This window comes from Cynoglossus semilaevis, chromosome 9 (assembly GCF_000523025.1).
Source record: "Cynoglossus semilaevis isolate Cse_v1.0 chromosome 9, Cse_v1.0, whole genome shotgun sequence".
Lineage (NCBI taxonomy): Eukaryota > Metazoa > Chordata > Actinopteri > Pleuronectiformes > Cynoglossidae > Cynoglossus > Cynoglossus semilaevis.
This window is the reverse complement of record NC_024315.1, coordinates 14,914,198-14,931,923: the sequence shown is the minus strand read 5'-3', so window position 1 is coordinate 14,931,923 and position 17,726 is coordinate 14,914,198. Positions and strand designations below refer to the sequence as shown.

Below are 17,726 nucleotides of genomic sequence, written 5' to 3'. Positions count from 1 at the left end.
TGTTAGGACAACAACGATCATGTCACCAACCCTAATTAATCGCATTGTTTACAATTGTTTAGCCTTACCAGAGACTGGATCGGGTAACAAACAAAAACGTGTTTGTTAGGTGTAATTTTAAACCTAATTGTTTAAAATTACACCTAATTTTAAACAATTAGGTGCAATTGTTTAAACTTTTACAGTTACACCTAATTTACTCCCACCACTGTCTTGCACTGTGGGGCAAATGTGTGTTTGGGTTATACGCCTCTGTCTTCTTTCCTTAGACTAAGGAAACACTTCTAGAGCTACAATCTACTGCTTATGTTTCATTTTCTTCAATAATATGCTTCACCTCTCAATAGGTCTAACCGCTCAATTGGTGTGTAGTGCTGTAGTACACGTCCTTTTGCATATATGTATATATACATATTATATTGGGTATTTTAGCAACAATCGAAAACAGGACGTTGACATTTTTTATTATTGCATTTCCATCCTTTGGATTAGTCACACTTTTGTCATATTTTGGAATTATATGTAGTTTGATGAATCGTGATAAATTACAACAATGATCAATCATAATTAATCTACAGCTACCCTGTGATTGATCCTGTGTTATAAATGTATATACAATATATATGTCTCTCTGTGTGTAAATCACCTTGCATAAAAAATCAATAAATATATTTTTTCAAAAATATATTTTTAATTATTTGTTAATTTTATTTAGTTTACATTGTGCTGTTTCTGTTCTATTTTACATAAATTTGCATTATTCTGATGTCAATAACATACCATCGTTGTTTTATTTCGTCAGTGCCCCAGTGAGCTTTGTTACACTGCATTTACACAGACTTAAAGGTTTGTTTGTTCTGCCTCCCGGAAAACGTATGATTCCAACCAGCTGTTTCCCGCCTCTACACACACACTGTGGGTAGTGGGCGGAGGCACGAGGCCACACACACACACACACTGGAGGGAACTCCATCAGCTGTGGACAGCAGTAGGGCTTTAGGTGTCTCTAATTTTAAACTTTGCTTTTTTACATTTCTAAGATTTTATGAAGGGACTTTGAAACATGCGTCACTGAGGAGTCTAGCCTGCGGTAACGCTGTGCGGTAAAAGAAGACCATCGTTTTGTGTGAGCTTCCAAAGAGGTCGCGGTGAAAACACAAACACCAACAGCAGGAGGAGGAGGCGGCTGTGAAAGGAAGCATGGAATATTTCGTGATGCCAACAGAGAAGATATCGTCCTTACAGCAGTTCAAGAAGACAGAGAAGGATGTCATAGGAGGACTCTGCAGGTGTGCGACCCACTCTTTGTGTCACGCCGCTCTTTTGTGTGGCTGTCTGGTTATGTGTGTGTGCAGGCAATGCAGCCTGGCTTCACTAGCATATTAGCTTTGCCGCGATACCTTGGCAGCACCTTGGTCAGTCAACTGTACCAGCTGCGCCAGTTATTGAGGAAACTGGTGTTGGTATTACTCGTTAGATTTACAGTCCGTGACACAAAACAACATACGCCGCACGTTTGCAGCCATTTGGCTGGGAAATTTGTCAATCTAAGTGGTGAAATCGATACTTTTGCATCCGGTTAAACATCCACCACGTGGTGGGGAACATGTTGCCCCGCGTCCCATACTGTTGTGTGCATTATGGTATATTTTGGATGCAATATTTATCTCTGCTTTTCTCGTTTTGCGGTACACCTTGTTTTAAGTGTCTGCGACTGAAAGCTGGTTGTTTTGCTGTCTTTACGTTCGTCTTGGAACGTTACTTTGGCAGCGAACGTGCTTGTGTCGTGTGCTAAAATTAGCCTAGCTTGGAAAAGTGGTGCGCTACATTTTCTGATCGCCCGTGAATGTAAGCTACAACTCAGTGAGTCAAGTTCCGCTTGACAAATGTCTCCAAAATACGGTGTTGTTATTATGGACGCCTAGTGTTCTTTGTTGACCGATGAAATGACGCGCTTAGCTCGGAACTAGCAGGACGGAGGCATTGTTCTCCATGACGCTAGAGGCCTGTGTTTCCAGTGAACTCTGCTGTGCGCCCCCAATCGTCACCCGTGAGTACTGCAGCTCCTGGAAATACGACACACAACAGCTGATTTGAACTCCAAGCCGTAGTTGTATTTATTTCTATTTTTTATTTTTATACAGTTTTAGGTAACTGACTTCGAAATATACGATCAGGAGATGACCATTTTGAGATGTTTGGTTTTTATTTGTTGTATTTGACAATTACAGCAGTTTGTGTTTTTACAGACCAACGCGTTTTTTTAGCGTCAGTCACGAGGACAAAATTATTTTTGTAATCCCAGCATTTCCCTTTTTTAAAAATTATTATAATACTAGTTTGGCCATGATATTACATGTTTTTTCGTGTACATGATAGCATGCAAGTAAATTAAAAAACACGCATTTTGTCGTATTTGTTGCATGTGGGTGCTGTTCGACTATATATAGCATTTTGCCTCTAGATTTAGCTTTTTGTTTCATAATGGATGTTTTGTGTGAATAGTTGATGTTTTTTCATGGTTTCACGTTGTTTAGGAAAATACTTGTGGGTTAGAAGAGTTAGGTTTGTGTTTGGCATTTAAATATGATGTCAATGTCGCTCCAAACGCCATAATTCTTATACCTTTTGTTTCCTTATTTTAATATTATTTAGATATTTGTACACTTAGCTGCTTAAATATACATGTTAAACCTAACTGATTAACAGATTTGCCATAAAAATCCATCAATCATTCTACAAGAAGGTATTGGGAAAACTAGGGATAGTTATATACATCTTTCACGTCAGTCATGTGTGTGTTCTTTGTTTTCAGTTCAGCCCTGTTGTCTCACTTATGAACACAGTTCAAATCAAGTCGTGCAACTTAAAATGTCATCACATGCACACTTGTCCTTTGCTGAGAACTGTGACCCTTATGTTCATCCAAGATCTGGTCTTTCAAGTGAGCCGTCTACTTGATCACATGACCCCCCTCATGGCTTTAATAGTTTACCTATTACACTGCTGAGGTTAGAGATCAGAAAAGTGTTTTACTGTTTTACAATTCTGCAATACGTCCAGTCAAACCCAATGACCTTTGTCTTTACCCTAAGAGATGAAGTGAGGTCAGGGTTAGCTCCTGGTTCACTTCCATGTTAAGGTTTTGTTTTACACTTTCATGCAGCTGAACATTAATTGTTGAAAAGCAGTTGTAACTTGAAAGAAAATTCTTGTTCTGCCCCTCAGCCTGGCCAACATCCCTCTGAGTCCAGAGACAGCCCAGGATCAGGAAAGAAGAATCCGCCGTGAGATCGCCAACAGCAATGAGCGCCGGCGAATGCAGAGCATCAATGCAGGCTTCCAGTCTCTGAAAACACTCCTGCCCCATGCTGATGGAGAAAAGCTCAGCAAGGTGCAGCTAAAATATCAACACTCATGAGTGTAACCCTAAACCATATGTTGTGTACTGTGTTTTCACCTGCTGCTTTCTTGTTTGCCAGGCGGCCATCCTGCAGCAAACCTCAGATTACATCTTCACATTGGAGCAGGAAAAAACACAGCTCCTAGCACAGAACAACCAGCTGAAACGTTTCATTCAGGTAACCCGTCTGTTCCAGCACCTACAGCTACGTTCAACCAAGTGGTTTTTAAGGTATATTTATGGTTTTACATAATCCATGTGACTACAGGAGTTCAGCGGCTCATCTCCAAAGAGGAGGCGAGCAGAGGAGAAAGATGAAGGGATCGGGTCTCCAGACACGTTAGAGGAGGAGAAGGTAGAAGAGCTGAGGAGGGAAATGTTGGAGCTGCGACAGCAACTGGACAAGGAGCGATCGGCACGCATGCAGCTGGAAGAGCAGGTGAAGAGGACAATCTAGATTATTATTATAGTTCTGTGTTAACTAGATAGGCAGCAATCAGATTTGTTTATCAACCCTTTGATTATTTATTTTGATTAAATGAAAAAGATGTGTGAAAATGAGTGAAACTCTGCATTTGCTTTTTAACATGAATACAATTCAGAGAAAGAGAATTCACTGAAATACATCAAGATAAAATGTACTGTATTTCCTCATTTTAGTGTTATCTCACATGCCATCTCCTTCCTTGTATTCCTTGACTTTTCTAAGCTTTCACTTACTAACCTTTGTCCTTCCAATCACACTATTTAGTGTATTATTTTAGGCCTAGATGTTTAAATCTTCCAAATTATATATTTCTGTGGTACTTGAAAACTAAGATTTAAGTATTAACACTTAAGACGTGACTGTCAGTCAGACTTAAAGTCACACATTTATGTTTGACTACAGTACTGTAGACTTCTAAAAACTTTAAACTTGAACGCTTGATTTGTTGTGCACAGGTTCGCTCTCTGGACACACAGCTGCACCCTGAACGTCTCAAGGTGATCACCCAGCAGGTAGAGGAGGAGCAGGCGCTCATTCAGAGTCAGACACTATTGAGACTAAAGCAGATCCAAACTGCTGATAGACAAACACACAGTCCAAAGGTGTGAAACGCCCAAATTTTTTGTCTGCTTAAACTAAACACTTATTTAAATACACTCGAAAGTATTTTAAAAAACATATATTTGTTTCTGTCTTCCAGGTGCTGCCTCTCCCTACTCCCACCCATCACCCCACAGTCATTGTCCCAGCTCCAACACTAAACCAACAGGCCCACCATCATGTCACTGTGGTCACCATGAGCCCTTCAGTCCACACCAACACTTTGTCCACGTCCAGGCAGAACCTGGACACTATTGTGCAGGTACTACATGTTTTACAGTTTATCAGAGTTATCACAAGACCAGTGGCTAAAACCTGTTTTTAATTTGTAATACCAATCCAAATGATAAAATTAATAATATTGAAGACAACACACTTTTAAGTGTTCATTTGTTAGGGCACAACTTTGTTTCTCTTAATTTCTGAAACACAAGCGTTAAGGCCACATTTAGGCATTTTCACACTTAAAATTGTATTATAAAAAGCTTCTTCATTCTGGTGAAATGTATTAGTGATAATTCAGTGACTTGTTTTTTGTTTTGTTTTGTTTTTTTCAACCCCATCACCGTGATCAAATACTGTATCCTGTCTCCTCAGGCCATCCAGCACATCGAACGCACTCAGGAGAGGAGAGCCAGTGCTGAGGAGGAGCAGAGACGAGTGGTCATTGTTAGCCCCGCCCACGCCGCCATGGACATGGCATGCTCAGACACAGACACCGACACAGAAGGAGAGGACTGCTCCATGAACTGATCAAGCAACGCACACACACACACACACACTAACACATTAATGCCTACTCACTGTAAGATTCCCTCCAGCAGCTTGACTACTTTTTAAAAGACAACCTTTCTCTGGCATTACCCAAAACTCAGAAATCCAGTGGTTAAGCTCAGTGTTAATCTTGTACTGTAAAACCTTTTAACATTGAAAACAGGGGAGGGGCTGTCAGTGTGCACAGAAGGCCTCATGGGATTTCTAAAGGCTGTTTTATACTGTCTGAGCTGGTTGTCCTCTACTTGAAAATCTAAGGTTTCGCCTCATGCAAACCCCTGTGGGCTTCAGTCTGTCCTTCATTGGTTTAACGTGTACCGCAAAGAGTCTCAGTATCAAATGTCTTGTCAATTACACACTGACAGTATTATAAATGGGAGGATTTAGTGTAATGGTTGAACCGAGTGTAACAACACCCTCAACAAGCGGCTCCTGACAGCGAGCAGAGACGTGACAGTGCGTTAAATTCCTTCCGAGTCTCAATTCGTTTTTCTCTTAAAAAAAAAAAAACGGTGCCCGGGGCAATGAAACCTTACTCAGGCTACAACTGAGGGCATTTCTAAAGATAAAAGCCTGGAGAATAGGTGCACACTTAATAGCAAACATAAATTCAGTCGACACAAGACAAGCAGTTCTTATGTACTTGAAACAAAATGGCATACTGATGTAAATGGCCCCAACAAAATAAGCTTTTGAACATTTACAACAAGAATTATTGTTTTTTTTTTACCATTTGTTTTTGTTTCATTGTTACTGAATGTTAAAGTTGAACGTGTTGTTATGCAACTCACTTAGGGCGGTTCGTTAGGAGTTCACAGCAGACAGGTTGAATTAATAGACCTTCAAAGGCTCTGCTGTGTTGTTGTTCTGCTTGTGACAGATGTCGTTGCTCCCTCAACCTAAAACAGGAGAGAATGCATCGTCCCGTGTTTGTTATATTATCATGTTATCTTTCATACAATGTTGTGAAAAACCAAGGCTTGGGCTAATGAAGCATGAAGGCTAACAGAGTTCCCACCAGTCTGTCTTGGTCTTGGTTTCTTGACTTCTGTGACTATGCACTAGATTTTCCTATTTATGCAAACCCGACTCTAACACGTCTATCTGTGCCATTAGGGGGAGTTATCTATGCACTGTTGCTAAGTGCTGGCTTTACGGCTACAGTGTCTATGAAACTTGACATGCTCCTATAGAAGAATGTAGTAGTCGCTACTTGTAATATGCTCTTTGTCCACAAGGTTTCCCGTGCAGGGGCAATAACTGGGGCCAAACCCCACACTTAACGTCTTTGAAATGGGTGAATTTGTTATCCATTGTTTTACACTGCACAGCAACAACAGTGACATTTATTTGATGGTCAATGGCAGTACTTGAGTGCGTGTGTTCTCACAACAGAAAAAATGTAAAAATCTGAGAACCAAGGATGCTACGCTTTCCTCAACTGGGTCAAACATGATCAATTTGTATAAATACACGCTTTAAATTGACTAATTCGACTCGGTCATCAATCAACAGAGATATTCCCATGCGTTAAATGCCAGAAAAAGTACTTAATCAGTGTTCAAGCGAATGAAAATTGACTGAACAGACCTTTTTCTCTTGTGTTCTTTACTGTTTTTCTTTTTTTATAACAAATGTTATTAGCTAAATCTGTCCACCTCATGTTACGTTGCTTGTATTGATCCCGGGAATTTGACTGGAAATCCCTGCTTCAAGCGTCTCTCCTGGCATGCTTCATACGATATGCTGACGTGATGCTGTAAACATTCCCTTTGTTTGGATTTGTATCTGTCTTTCGATGTCTGGTGTGTTCTGTTGCCAGTTTGGATGCATGTTACTAATTGCAATTTCCTCTCATCTAAAGTGGGTTTTATTGTAGTATTTCTTCTTTTCTTGTTTTTTTCTCTTTCTGATCATATGACTGATTGGTTCAGTTTAAACTGGTCTTCCTGTGAGATGTTTGAAAATTCACTGACATCTTTCTTTGTTTGTTTTTTGTTAGTATTTTCCATGGCAAACTAGGGGGCGGGGTCTGTCTTTGTTATAAGATTGGATGGAGTTAAATTTGGTGTTAGTCGGACAAAGACTCTTAACCCATCTTTCTTTGTACATTTTGTTGCATCACTGCTGTCTATGGATTCAATTTCGAGATATTTGATATGAAGCACTTGCTGTTCTGTACTGCCTGAATGAATGATGATGATGATGATGAGAGGAAGCTTGTGGATTCATTTTGTTGTAAGCCCTCTGCTTGTTTTGACACAATGTATCAGTTGCTATTGTGTTCTGATTTTCTGTGTTCCATTTTTTTCTATGTTTCTGGTGAAGAGCTTTTTTTATATTAGTGTTCCATTTTTCTTTCATCCTTCCAGGTCGATAAGAAGCTGTTATATTTTGTTTATAAAAAAAAAAGTGGGTAAACAGGCCTTTGTAAAAAAAAAAAAGAAAAAAAAAGAAAAACAATAAATGAACTTTGTACTTTTTTTATTACACCTTTTCTTATTATTTCCTAACTTGAAGGCTTTTTAAATAGAGCTTTTAGTTGAGTAAATATAGAAAGTCCAAAAACACACCTTACTCCTTAGGAGCATTAGCCCAGCTCAAACTGCACAAAGTTTTACCAGACATACTAACACTGTTGAGACGAAATATTCCCATCAGAAGAAGAACAAGAAATTTATGTATTACAATGTTTTTACCAGCTCTACAGGGGGCAGTAGAGCAGCTTCCTGCTCTGATCAACACATGGTACACTTCCCTCATCCAAAGATGAAGAAACTACATGCCCTTTGTGCTCAGTTTCAGACACATTACACCCAAGTATGTCCTTATTGGCTGTGTCTTCCCAAGGTGGGGAGACTTAAGGTTTAAGGCTTAAGGTGTCCAGTTCAGGCAACACGTGTAAATAAGTAGTCCCCTGGGGGGCCACCAGGTGGCAGTAAATGGTTCCTCAGAAAATTGGAGATAAAAAAATGCAAGTTTGCCACTAAACTCGAACACATCCTGTGAATGTATGACAGACGCAACTTTGGCATGATGACATCATAATCTGGTTAATTAATTGTACGTATGCTAATAAACATAAAGATAGCTCCGTGCAAACTCTCTGGAGCTTTTTTTTTTATTTATAATTCAACTTACCCATGCGAATGTGGCCAACAGCTGTGTGTGATTGCTGTGCCCCTCCTCCCCTGGCACGTTCCCTGACCTTCACACAGAGCAGTGTATATATAACAGGGGTGCATGAAGAGCCGGCCTCTGCCAGTCAAAATGAAGCCACTGGTGTCTGCGTGCTGCCTGCTGTCTCTGCTAGTCCTGTCTGCTGCAGGTAGAGTGAAGGCGGTGTGGAGTTTTGCCTTTAACGATCAGTAGCTCTGAGTTAGTTTGTTAGTTAGTCTTGCATGTTCAATTCAATACATTTCTCTTGGTGGTGTTATTGATAGCACTGTACATTTTAAACTGTCTATGAGTGGCAGCAGTGCAGACTGACTGTGGGCAGTTACTACGGGGCATTTTAATGCAAAGGCCTTTTCTACTGTTTCCATTATGACATTATGTGGGGTCAATGATGATGTCATTTTTGGCTTTAGGTTTGGGTTAAACTCTAAATGGCGCCCTCAGAGTACTGTGAGAGATTTTCACATGCACTGTGCGTTATGTGGTACAGCGCACATGTTGAACGTCAGCGGTCTGAGGTGTGACATAACAACAGCTGAGTGAGACTGTCCTGGCAGCAGCTCTTACACAGTGATTTGAACTCATAAAGATGTGAGAACACGCTGAGTTGAAAGAAAAAATAAAGTTAATAAACATTATGTAATTTTCCCGAGTTGATCTTAGAGTTTTATAGGACTTATGGATCCATCTTGTTAAATGTATTGTACTTGTACCATTGCTTAGAAACGAAGTCTTCATGTCTTTCACCAATGTACAATGTATGAGAACCAATTTCAGGTCAATGGAGCAAAGATGCATAGTTATGTAATATCTGTACGAACCTTATCGTTGTTTCCTCTGATAATGAAAACCTGACAACACAATGTCTGGGTTTCACCAAATGACGTGTGATATTAAAATAGTTTTGGGAATAAACTGTTGTAAACGACTGTATATTGAAGGGGAAGTCACTAGATGTCAGTGTTGAAGCTCATTTAATTAATCTATTTAATAATCAGGGGATTTTATGCAGAATGCTGGTGCCAGCAACTCAGTTGTTTGTATAAATAGATAAATATTACCAGGCCGATATTGGTATCGGTTTATATCTGAATTGGAAATTAAGTGTTTGGACAATATCGACATGTGGGATATTGAAAAGTAAAAATTATAGTATTTATAAACAGCTTAATGTATATTAATGTTTTATTGTGTAAGATACAGTGAGGATGGGGCTGATAGTGACATCTGTCTGTCAACTGTATCTCAATCAGTCATACCACTAATTACATAATTAGGCATACTACTGATCAATGTCACTAATATTTTAAAATGTGGCAACAATACTGAGTGACATATTAATGGTTTAAAAATGTCCATTTATCAAAATATTTTAACAGCATCTCTGCAGAAGAACTCTACATTAGAACGTCAATTTGGAGGTTTCACCTCATGTTTGAACCTGATTGATTATTGATTCAAATTTAATTGAAATGTTCATATTAGGACCTTCTATTGGTCAGTTTTGTTGTTCATGTTCAGTAGAGACGTGAGTTCAAAGATCCAAGACATGCCAACGATGCTGAATGACTTATAGAAATATAAAAGATGCTTTTACTGTAGGAGTAAATGAAAAGCTCAGATGAAAACGTTTTTGATTGAAATCAGGAGAACGTCTTCTGGGTCAATATTTGACCTAGTAGTCATGGGAGCAACCCCCCTCACCCCTCCACCCGTCCTTTTAAATACTTCCATGTCCAGGGGATGTCCCAGTTAAGAGATGTGACAGAGCTGAGTAGGGGCGACGTCAATAACTCAAATATTTCACTACAACTACATAATTAAGTAATACAATTTTTGTTTTGTAAACGTGAGATGCATAAAAAGTGATTTTATTACATTTCTGAGACTACAATGACGTAAACATATTTATTTATTTAACTATAATCTCTTACATGTTGGTAAATGATGAGTCTTGTATTTATTTATACATATTTAAACTTGTGACTCACGGACATTTACTTCACGTCTTAGCGGCCGGTCAGTTCTCTTTCCACTAAAGATTCTGTGCCTCTCACATTGTTGCAGTAATGTGAGCATTAGTGCGACAGAGCTGCAGGCCGACCTGCTGACAATCACAGGAAGGAGGGGAGTGTCTCTCTATCTGGAAATAGGAGTGGAATTAACTCCCCTTCTTTTCACCCACTGAGTCATTGTGACTCTATTTCAGTCTCACAGTGGTCCCAGTCCCAGTCACCTGTTCCTCTCTGTTCCTCTTAGACTTCAACCAATTACAACATTTATCCCAAGGAAATAAATTTTCCTAAACTTTGGAAATTAATTAATAAAATTATTTTTGTTGCCATAGGCACATCCAAAAATATACTGTATATTGTAACATTTTATTCAAACCTAAAAATATTTACCTATAATATTATACCTATAAAAATACTTTACACTACTTAAAATATATTATATTATTGTAAAGTCTTATTATAATATTTGAATAGAAATAAACTAAATATTTAGTTGTTTTACTTCAATTGAAATTTAATTTACAATGATGAGCTGGCCAAAAAATAGACAAGTTTTCATCACTCCTAACAGAGTGCAATATCTACTGTATTTTTGACTACCTGGATTTAGCTGTCAGGTCTGAGGCAGATGATTCCAGGCATGGGCTGTAGATAAATTCTATGAGGAGCAATCCAAGATTATAAAAGAACAAAAAAACCCTCTCACTTCTCAGTCGTTGACATGGTTACACAAATCAGTCCTCAGGTCTTTCCTGTGGAAGGAGTGGGCGGAGTTGTGTTGTGACTCATTAACATTTAAAGGTAAAGGCACGGATACCGACTGATCAGAAAAGATCTAGTATAAAAATAGTATGTTCCCTTCAAGATGGTGATTTTCTTTACTATACATGATGGAAATAATAGAAGAAATAGAATGCTTGTATTATTCTTCCCCTTTAGCATTAGCATGATTTCTGTGTCTGTGTGGAGTTTTTCATGAAATGTCAGTGCTTCATTTAGAATGTGCAAAACCTGCAGCAGCTGACCACCAGACCGTCTCCAGCAATTCGAGCCCTTCTTGTAACTGTAGCCCAGCATTGAGCCGACTGACATCACTAAGTGCAACCGTGCATTCCTCTGTAGTTACACCTCAGAAGCAGTTAAAATTAAACGCAGGTTACGACCTCGTGCTCCTTGTCCTCTGTGCTTGTGTCGGTCGCATAGAGAACATTCATGCACACAGAGTACAGTAAGGGTAAAAGATTTTAGTAATAACTGCTCACCTTTTAAAACAATACACAATAATTCAAGTTCTTGTATAAATGTGATTTATACAAGAATTAAATATTCTGTAGCAAATTCATAGTTAAACCCTACAACGCAATGTCTGGATTTCAACAAATGATGTGTGATATAAAAATAGTTTTGGGGATAAACGGCTGTATGTTAAAGTGAAAGTCACTAGATGGCAGCCTTGCAGCTCATTTAATTCATCTATTATAATGATCAGGGGTTTGTATGGAGAATGCTGGTGCCAGCAACTCATACAGTTGTTTGTATAAATAGATAAATATTACCAGGCCGGTATCGGTTTATATCAGAATCGGAAATTAAGTGTTTGGACAATATCAACATGTGGGATATCGGACATCCCTAGTATTAACCTAACAAAACCACTGAAAGCTGAAATGCTTTAGAAACATGTACAGTTTGTTTGTAAACAGTTCTTTGTTCTCCTTACAGACCTTCTTGCACAGTCTTCAATCCATAATGAGGAGACTCTGGTACACGTGCAGGTGCAGCAGCAGCAGCAAGAGGGCGACCTCTACTCCTGTGGGTGTGAACCAACAGAAGAACCTTCTAGTCAGAGCTCCTCCAATGACACCCCAGCACCAGAGAGAGCCATGTGTCAGCCCTGCACTCCTCCATCGGCTCCAGGCTCTGATCCAGAAGGAGACCAGGAAGAAGACGATTCAGTTTCTCCTTCAGAACACGACGAGAAGGACAAGGAGGGAGAAGCTTCTCATGACGATCTGGCCCATGTTGGAAAAATGGAAGGACAAGAGGAGGAGGTTTCAGAAAGGGTAGAAGAAGAGGTGACTGAGGAAGAAGATGATGTGGTAACGACTGTTGAGGCTTCAGAGGATGTCAGTGCAGAGGAGGGAATAGGAAATGAGGAGGAAGAAGAGGCTGATGCTGAAGACACTTTATCTCAAGATGACGTGACTGAGCTGGAGGAAGCTGCTGATGACGAAGAGAAGGAGGCTGTAATGGAAGAGACAGAGGGAACAGCTGAGGAAGAGGAAGGTGAAGAGAATGAGGATGAAGAAGATAATGAGGGTGAAGATGAGGAAGATGATGAGAATGAGGAAGAGATTGAGGGTGAGGATGAGGAAGATGATGAGGAAGAGGAAGAAAATCAGGATGGCGAAGAGGAGGATGTACTCACCAACATTTTACACAGTGAAGACGTTGTTGTCGGATCTTCATCTGAGGAAGACCTAACAGTGACAGAATCTGAACCTGAAGCAGGTCCAGAAGAAGACGCCACAGACGACATCGAACCTGAGGAATCAGAGCCAGAAGTCACGGCAGAATATGAGGCCGAACCAGAGGTGACTCCAGAACCTGAGGTTCTAGGTGTAAAAACAGAAGCAGAATCAGAGCCAGAAATAGAACCAGAGTTTGAAGCAACTTCAGAGCCAGACACAGAACCAGACACAGATACAGAACCAGAACCAGAGGTCATTTCAGAGCCAGAAACAGAACCAGAGGTGGACACCACTGCAGAACTAGAACCAGAACCAGAGGTTGATACTACTGCAGAACTAGAACCAGAACTAGAGGTGGAGACCACTTCAGGACTGGAAACAAAATCAGAGCCTGATGTAATTCCAGAAACAGAACCAGAGGTTGATGCAACTTCAGAATCAGAACATGAGCTAGAACCTGTTGTTGAGGAGGTCTCAGCAGAATCTATGGGGGAAGCACATGTTGTGGAAGAGGGATCTGAGTTGGTTAAAGAGGAGGTGGAGGTGGAAGAAGAGGAGGTGGTGGTTGAAGAAGAGGAGGTGGAGGTGGAGGATGAGGAGGTGGAGGTGGAAGATGAGGAGGCAACTGAGGTGAAAGCTGCTTCTGAGGAGCCATTACACTTGGACTCTAGAGGTACAGTATGTTAATTCATATTTTCATGTATTGTGGGTGTAGACATTACGTACCTCCAAGTTACTGGGTGTAATCTACGCCCACCAGCCGCTCCAGGCTCCTTGGTCAAACCTCTCATGTGTAATCAGCCAATCACGAAATAATTTGAATAAAATGTGCACGAATAAACCTAATAATTTGGCACACGTGATGTCTGCTGCCATGTAGTGGCATTAACGGAAATTACAGTTGACTCACTGTAAACTGCATGAAACTGAAGGATTGACATCACTGTACCAGTGTTTGCTTCTTATGGCATCAAGGACCTAAAAGAATGCTAGAACCAGAATGATAGAACAGGAAAATTAATCTTACTTGTAAATGGTTAAAATGTCCAGCCCATGTCGGGGAAATATGTTGTTCCTGTCCTCGAACAGCTAATCGTGTTTCACAGTGGCTTCCTGCCGAAACAGGCATCATTTAAACATGCTTCACTCACGTGTGGATGTAACTGGGTCTTATCCTTCTCATCAGGTCAAGAGGTCGATGAAGCCGCAGGCCCGATGCTGAGAGACCGCTCCCACATTGAGGACACACTTCAGTTGGCTACTGTTGAAACCTCAGCGGAGTTCTCAGGTTAGAAACCGTCTCCTGGACTTCTGACGTGTTTGCATTTTGTCTGAAACGCCTGCAGTAACAGACTGAAACTAAAATGCAGCAGAAAGTTTACAGTTGCCTTGACAATGAAAAGGAAAAACAGATGTGTGCAAAAGTGGACCAGCAGAAGGTTGGGGCTATTTTAAGGACAGCAAATATTCCAAAAATGAATTCATCATGCGAAAGAAAGAAACAATCAACAGTTGTCAGAATGTGTGTGTGTGTGTGTGTGTGTAGAGACAGAGTAATTAATGCAAATGTTAATGAGCAGCTGGAGGATACAGTATTTTTCACTGCATCTTATTATCAAATGTAAATCTATTTTTCCATCATAATCACCATTTCTCTGGCCTTCCCTACAGCTGCTATGAAACAACTCCTGGACATCTACCACACAGCCATCAAGCCAATGGAGGAGGCCTACAAGTACAATGAGCTGAAGCAGTATGAGGTCACAGGTGACCATTTTCTGTTCACTCTTCAACAACATTTCGAGAACAGAAGTCTTTGTCCGCACGTTTTATGAGCTACAGAGAATCAATTGGACATTTTAGACATTTAACTTAGAGTTTACAATTAAATTGTTTATTTTGTGTGGATATGAGGCGTTATCTGGACCAATCCAAAGGTCATTTTAATGTTCTAAATATTCTTATGACTAAATTCTTCTGACTTAAGACCTTTTAGTGAGCTTCCTTTTTGGCCTGAAGGTGGCACTACAGCTATATTTGACCTCAGACTGAAACAGTTTTATGTCATCATGTCAAGGTGTTTAAAAATATCTGTGCTGCAGTGATGAGTGACACATGATTTATCCTAATATGTGTTTACAAATTTGTTTCATGCCGTTTTCTCTCTCTCTCTCTCTCTCTCTCTCTCTCTCTCTCTCTCCACACACACACTGCAGATGGTGAGATCACCTCCAAACCAATGGTTTTGTTTTTGGGACCCTGGAGTGTTGGCAAGTCGACCATGATCAACTACCTGTTGAATGTTCACGGCACCTCCCAGGAACTCTACACAGGTTAACACTCAAAACACCTGACCCTCTGTTTGTCTGTCACATCAGAAATGAATCCAAGAAGAAAACGATAAAAAAATGTAAAAAGAAAATCTATGTCAAAATGTTTATTTAACCTCTTATTCATTAAATGTGATAATTAACATATAATCCTTCTTTCATCATTAAATCTTTCTGTCTTCACCACTTTGTATCGTCATGTTAGTAAAGTACTAAAATACTTCTCCCTCTAACCCTCCACCAGGGGCTGAGCCCACCACCTCGGAGTACACCGTCATCATGCATGGGGAAAAGTTCCGCAGCGTAGAGGGCATCGTTATGGCAGCGGACAGCTCTCGGTCCTTTTCTCCTCTGGAGAGGTTTGGCCAAGGGTTCCTGGAGCGGCTGGTGGGCATCGAGATGCCACACAAGCTGCTGGAGAGGGTCACCTTCGTGGACACGCCGGGCATCATCGAGAACCGGAAGCAACAGGAGCGAGGTGATTATTCCTGGGTAGACTGTCTTATATTTGAATGGTAAATAATGCCGCAAACAGTGGCAGTGCTTGGTTAAGGAAGCGGACTTGGGTCCGGGAGGTTTGAGGTTCGAATCCATCAGCTGCTAAGTTACCACTGAGGTGCTCTGAGCAAGGCACCGTCCCCACACACTGCTCCCCGGGCGTTCAAAGCTGCCCACTGTTCACTTTGGTGATGGGTTAAAGCAGAGGTCACAGTTGGTTGTGTGCAGTGGTGAGCTGTGTCACAATGACAAGGAGTGTATTCTCTGAAGTGAAACCTCACACCAACCTTCTTCCTTCACCGCAGGTTACCCCTACAACGAGGTGTGTCAGTGGTTCATCGATCGAGCCGACCTCATCTTCCTGGTCTTTGACCCGACCAAGCTCGACGTCGGCGGGGAACTGGAGATGCTCTTCAGGCAGATGAAGGGCCGCGAGTCTCAGATCCGCCTCATCCTCAACAAGGCCGACAATCTCTCCAAGCAGGACCTGATGAGAGTGTACGGGGCGCTGTTCTGGAGCATGGCCCCGTTGGTCAACGTCACAGAGCCCCCCAGGGTTTATGTCAGCTCCTTCTGGCCACAAGATTACGCTGCGGGCACCAGCCGAGAACTTTTCATGAGGGAGGAGGTCTCTCTGCTGGATGACCTGAACCAGGTACGACCTGCTAAACTACGACCTCACCCAGTGTCAGATGTCCTGCCCCCTACAGCCCAATGTCATGAATGACGATGTTCTGCATTTGTTTGTCTCATTTGTTCTGCTCTAGATGATTGAGAACCAAATGGAGAACAAAATAGCTTTTATCCGCCAGCACGGCATCCGTGTGCGTATCCACGCTCTGTTGGTGGACCGCTACCTTCAGACCTACAACGACAGGCTGGGCTGGTTCAGCGACCCCTACGAGGTTTTCCAAGACATTGTCAACGACCCGGACAAGTACTATATCTTCAAGTCTATCCTGGCCAAGACCAACGTCAGCAAGTTTGACCTGCCCAACAAGGAGGCCTATCAAGACTTCTTTGGTGTGAACCCGGTTTCGGGCTTCAAGCAGCTGTCCTACCACTGCAGCTGGTCCAGGGGCTGCCTGCTGGACAAGCTGGAGAACGCCATCTCACATGAGCTCCCAGCTTTGCTCAGCAGCGTTGGCAAGACCACAGGCACACCTGCCCCTCCCAAGACTATGCCAACAACCCCCCCACCTCTCCCTGGTACCTGTGAAGGTAATGGGTGTGAAGAGAAATCCAAGAATTACTGGAGCAGACACTGAGACGGGAGAAAGCGTGCAGGATAAGGCAGGCGACAGAAACAGGAAGAAGGGTGCGGGGATTATTTACAGACTGGATATAGAAGAACTGAACCGAACAAGAGAAAAAGAGAATCTATCAGTGTTATGGAAACAGTGAAATAGACAATACTTCATTGTTGTTGTTTTTATGTAGTGATTGTTTTCATTTCTGCTTTAGTTTGGCTTTCTTTTAATTGAAGTGTCCTTAAATCTGTTGGTAACACAAATACAATTCACACTGTTTGTTTACACGGTTTAAAGATGTATTATTTTGTTTGTCCTTTATTCCTCCAGCATAGACCACACCATGCCATGGCATATGATTATAGAAAAAGGTCACATTAACATTTTAAAAATGTATTTTTACTAATAAGAAAAAACAAATAGAGAAAAAAGAGAGAACATTTAAAAAAAAGAAAAGAAAAATAATTCCTCGTTTTTTGCATGCAGTAACTAAAGATTTCCACAAGGTGGCATCTCCATTCAATTTGTCAAGCAGCACACTCGTTAATGATGATTCTTCATTTATTTACGAGTGATGTTTTTAATTTTAAATAATTACAATGATTAAACAATTAGAATATATATATAAATACATATTTATAACCACTTGTTTTGCCCCATAAAGAGGCATTTCCTTGTATGTGTACATACATTTATGTATTATTATTGGTCTTGGAATTAT

At 40.9% G+C, this 17,726-nt stretch overlaps 2 protein-coding genes across 3 annotated transcripts; both read left to right on the top strand.

The window, feature by feature from the left end:
- Nucleotides 1-875: 875 nt before the first annotated feature.
- On the top strand, nt 876-7,336 carry LOC103384089 (transcription factor AP-4-like). 2 transcript variants are annotated; one of them, XM_008317465.3, is made up of 7 exons: nt 876-1,289; nt 3,229-3,394; nt 3,483-3,581; nt 3,672-3,842; nt 4,346-4,492; nt 4,591-4,752; nt 5,088-7,336. In XM_008317465.3, exons 1-7 carry the CDS (start codon nt 1,201-1,203, stop codon nt 5,241-5,243), a joined length of 990 nt encoding a protein of 329 aa, XP_008315687.1. In that variant the 5' UTR covers nt 876-1,200; the 3' UTR covers nt 5,244-7,336. The 2 variants fall into 2 exon arrangements, with proteins under 2 accessions (XP_008315687.1, XP_008315689.1); XM_008317467.3 differs by lacking the exon at nt 876-1,289 and adding an exon at nt 1,382-2,050.
- A 564-nt stretch (nt 7,337-7,900) lies between these two features.
- LOC103384090 (sarcalumenin) lies at nt 7,901-17,720 on the top strand. The gene is made up of 8 exons (XM_008317468.3): nt 7,901-8,592; nt 12,179-13,600; nt 14,114-14,215; nt 14,599-14,694; nt 15,144-15,260; nt 15,502-15,735; nt 16,061-16,410; nt 16,523-17,720. The coding sequence occupies exons 1-8, from the start codon at nt 8,508-8,510 to the stop codon at nt 17,021-17,023; spliced, it is 2,907 nt and encodes a 968-aa protein (XP_008315690.2). The 5' UTR covers nt 7,901-8,507; the 3' UTR covers nt 17,024-17,720.
- Nucleotides 17,721-17,726: the final 6 nt, after the last annotated feature.

Excerpts from the sequence above, each read along its gene's own strand:
- LOC103384089 (XM_008317465.3), top strand. The coding sequence starts at position 1,201 with ATGGAATATTTCGTGATGCCAACAGAGAAGATATCGTCCTTACAGCAG. Across the intron at positions 3,395-3,482 it reads ATGGAGAAAAGCTCAGCAAG|GCGGCCATCCTGCAGCAAAC; the intron begins GTGCAGCTAAAA and ends CTTGTTTGCCAG. Across the intron at positions 3,582-3,671 it reads AGCTGAAACGTTTCATTCAG|GAGTTCAGCGGCTCATCTCC; the intron begins GTAACCCGTCTG and ends ATGTGACTACAG.
- LOC103384090 (XM_008317468.3), top strand. The coding sequence starts at position 8,508 with ATGAAGAGCCGGCCTCTGCCAGTCAAAATGAAGCCACTGGTGTCTGCG. Across the intron at positions 13,601-14,113 it reads ATTACACTTGGACTCTAGAG|GTCAAGAGGTCGATGAAGCC; the intron begins GTACAGTATGTT and ends CCTTCTCATCAG. Across the intron at positions 16,411-16,522 it reads TGCTGGATGACCTGAACCAG|ATGATTGAGAACCAAATGGA; the intron begins GTACGACCTGCT and ends GTTCTGCTCTAG.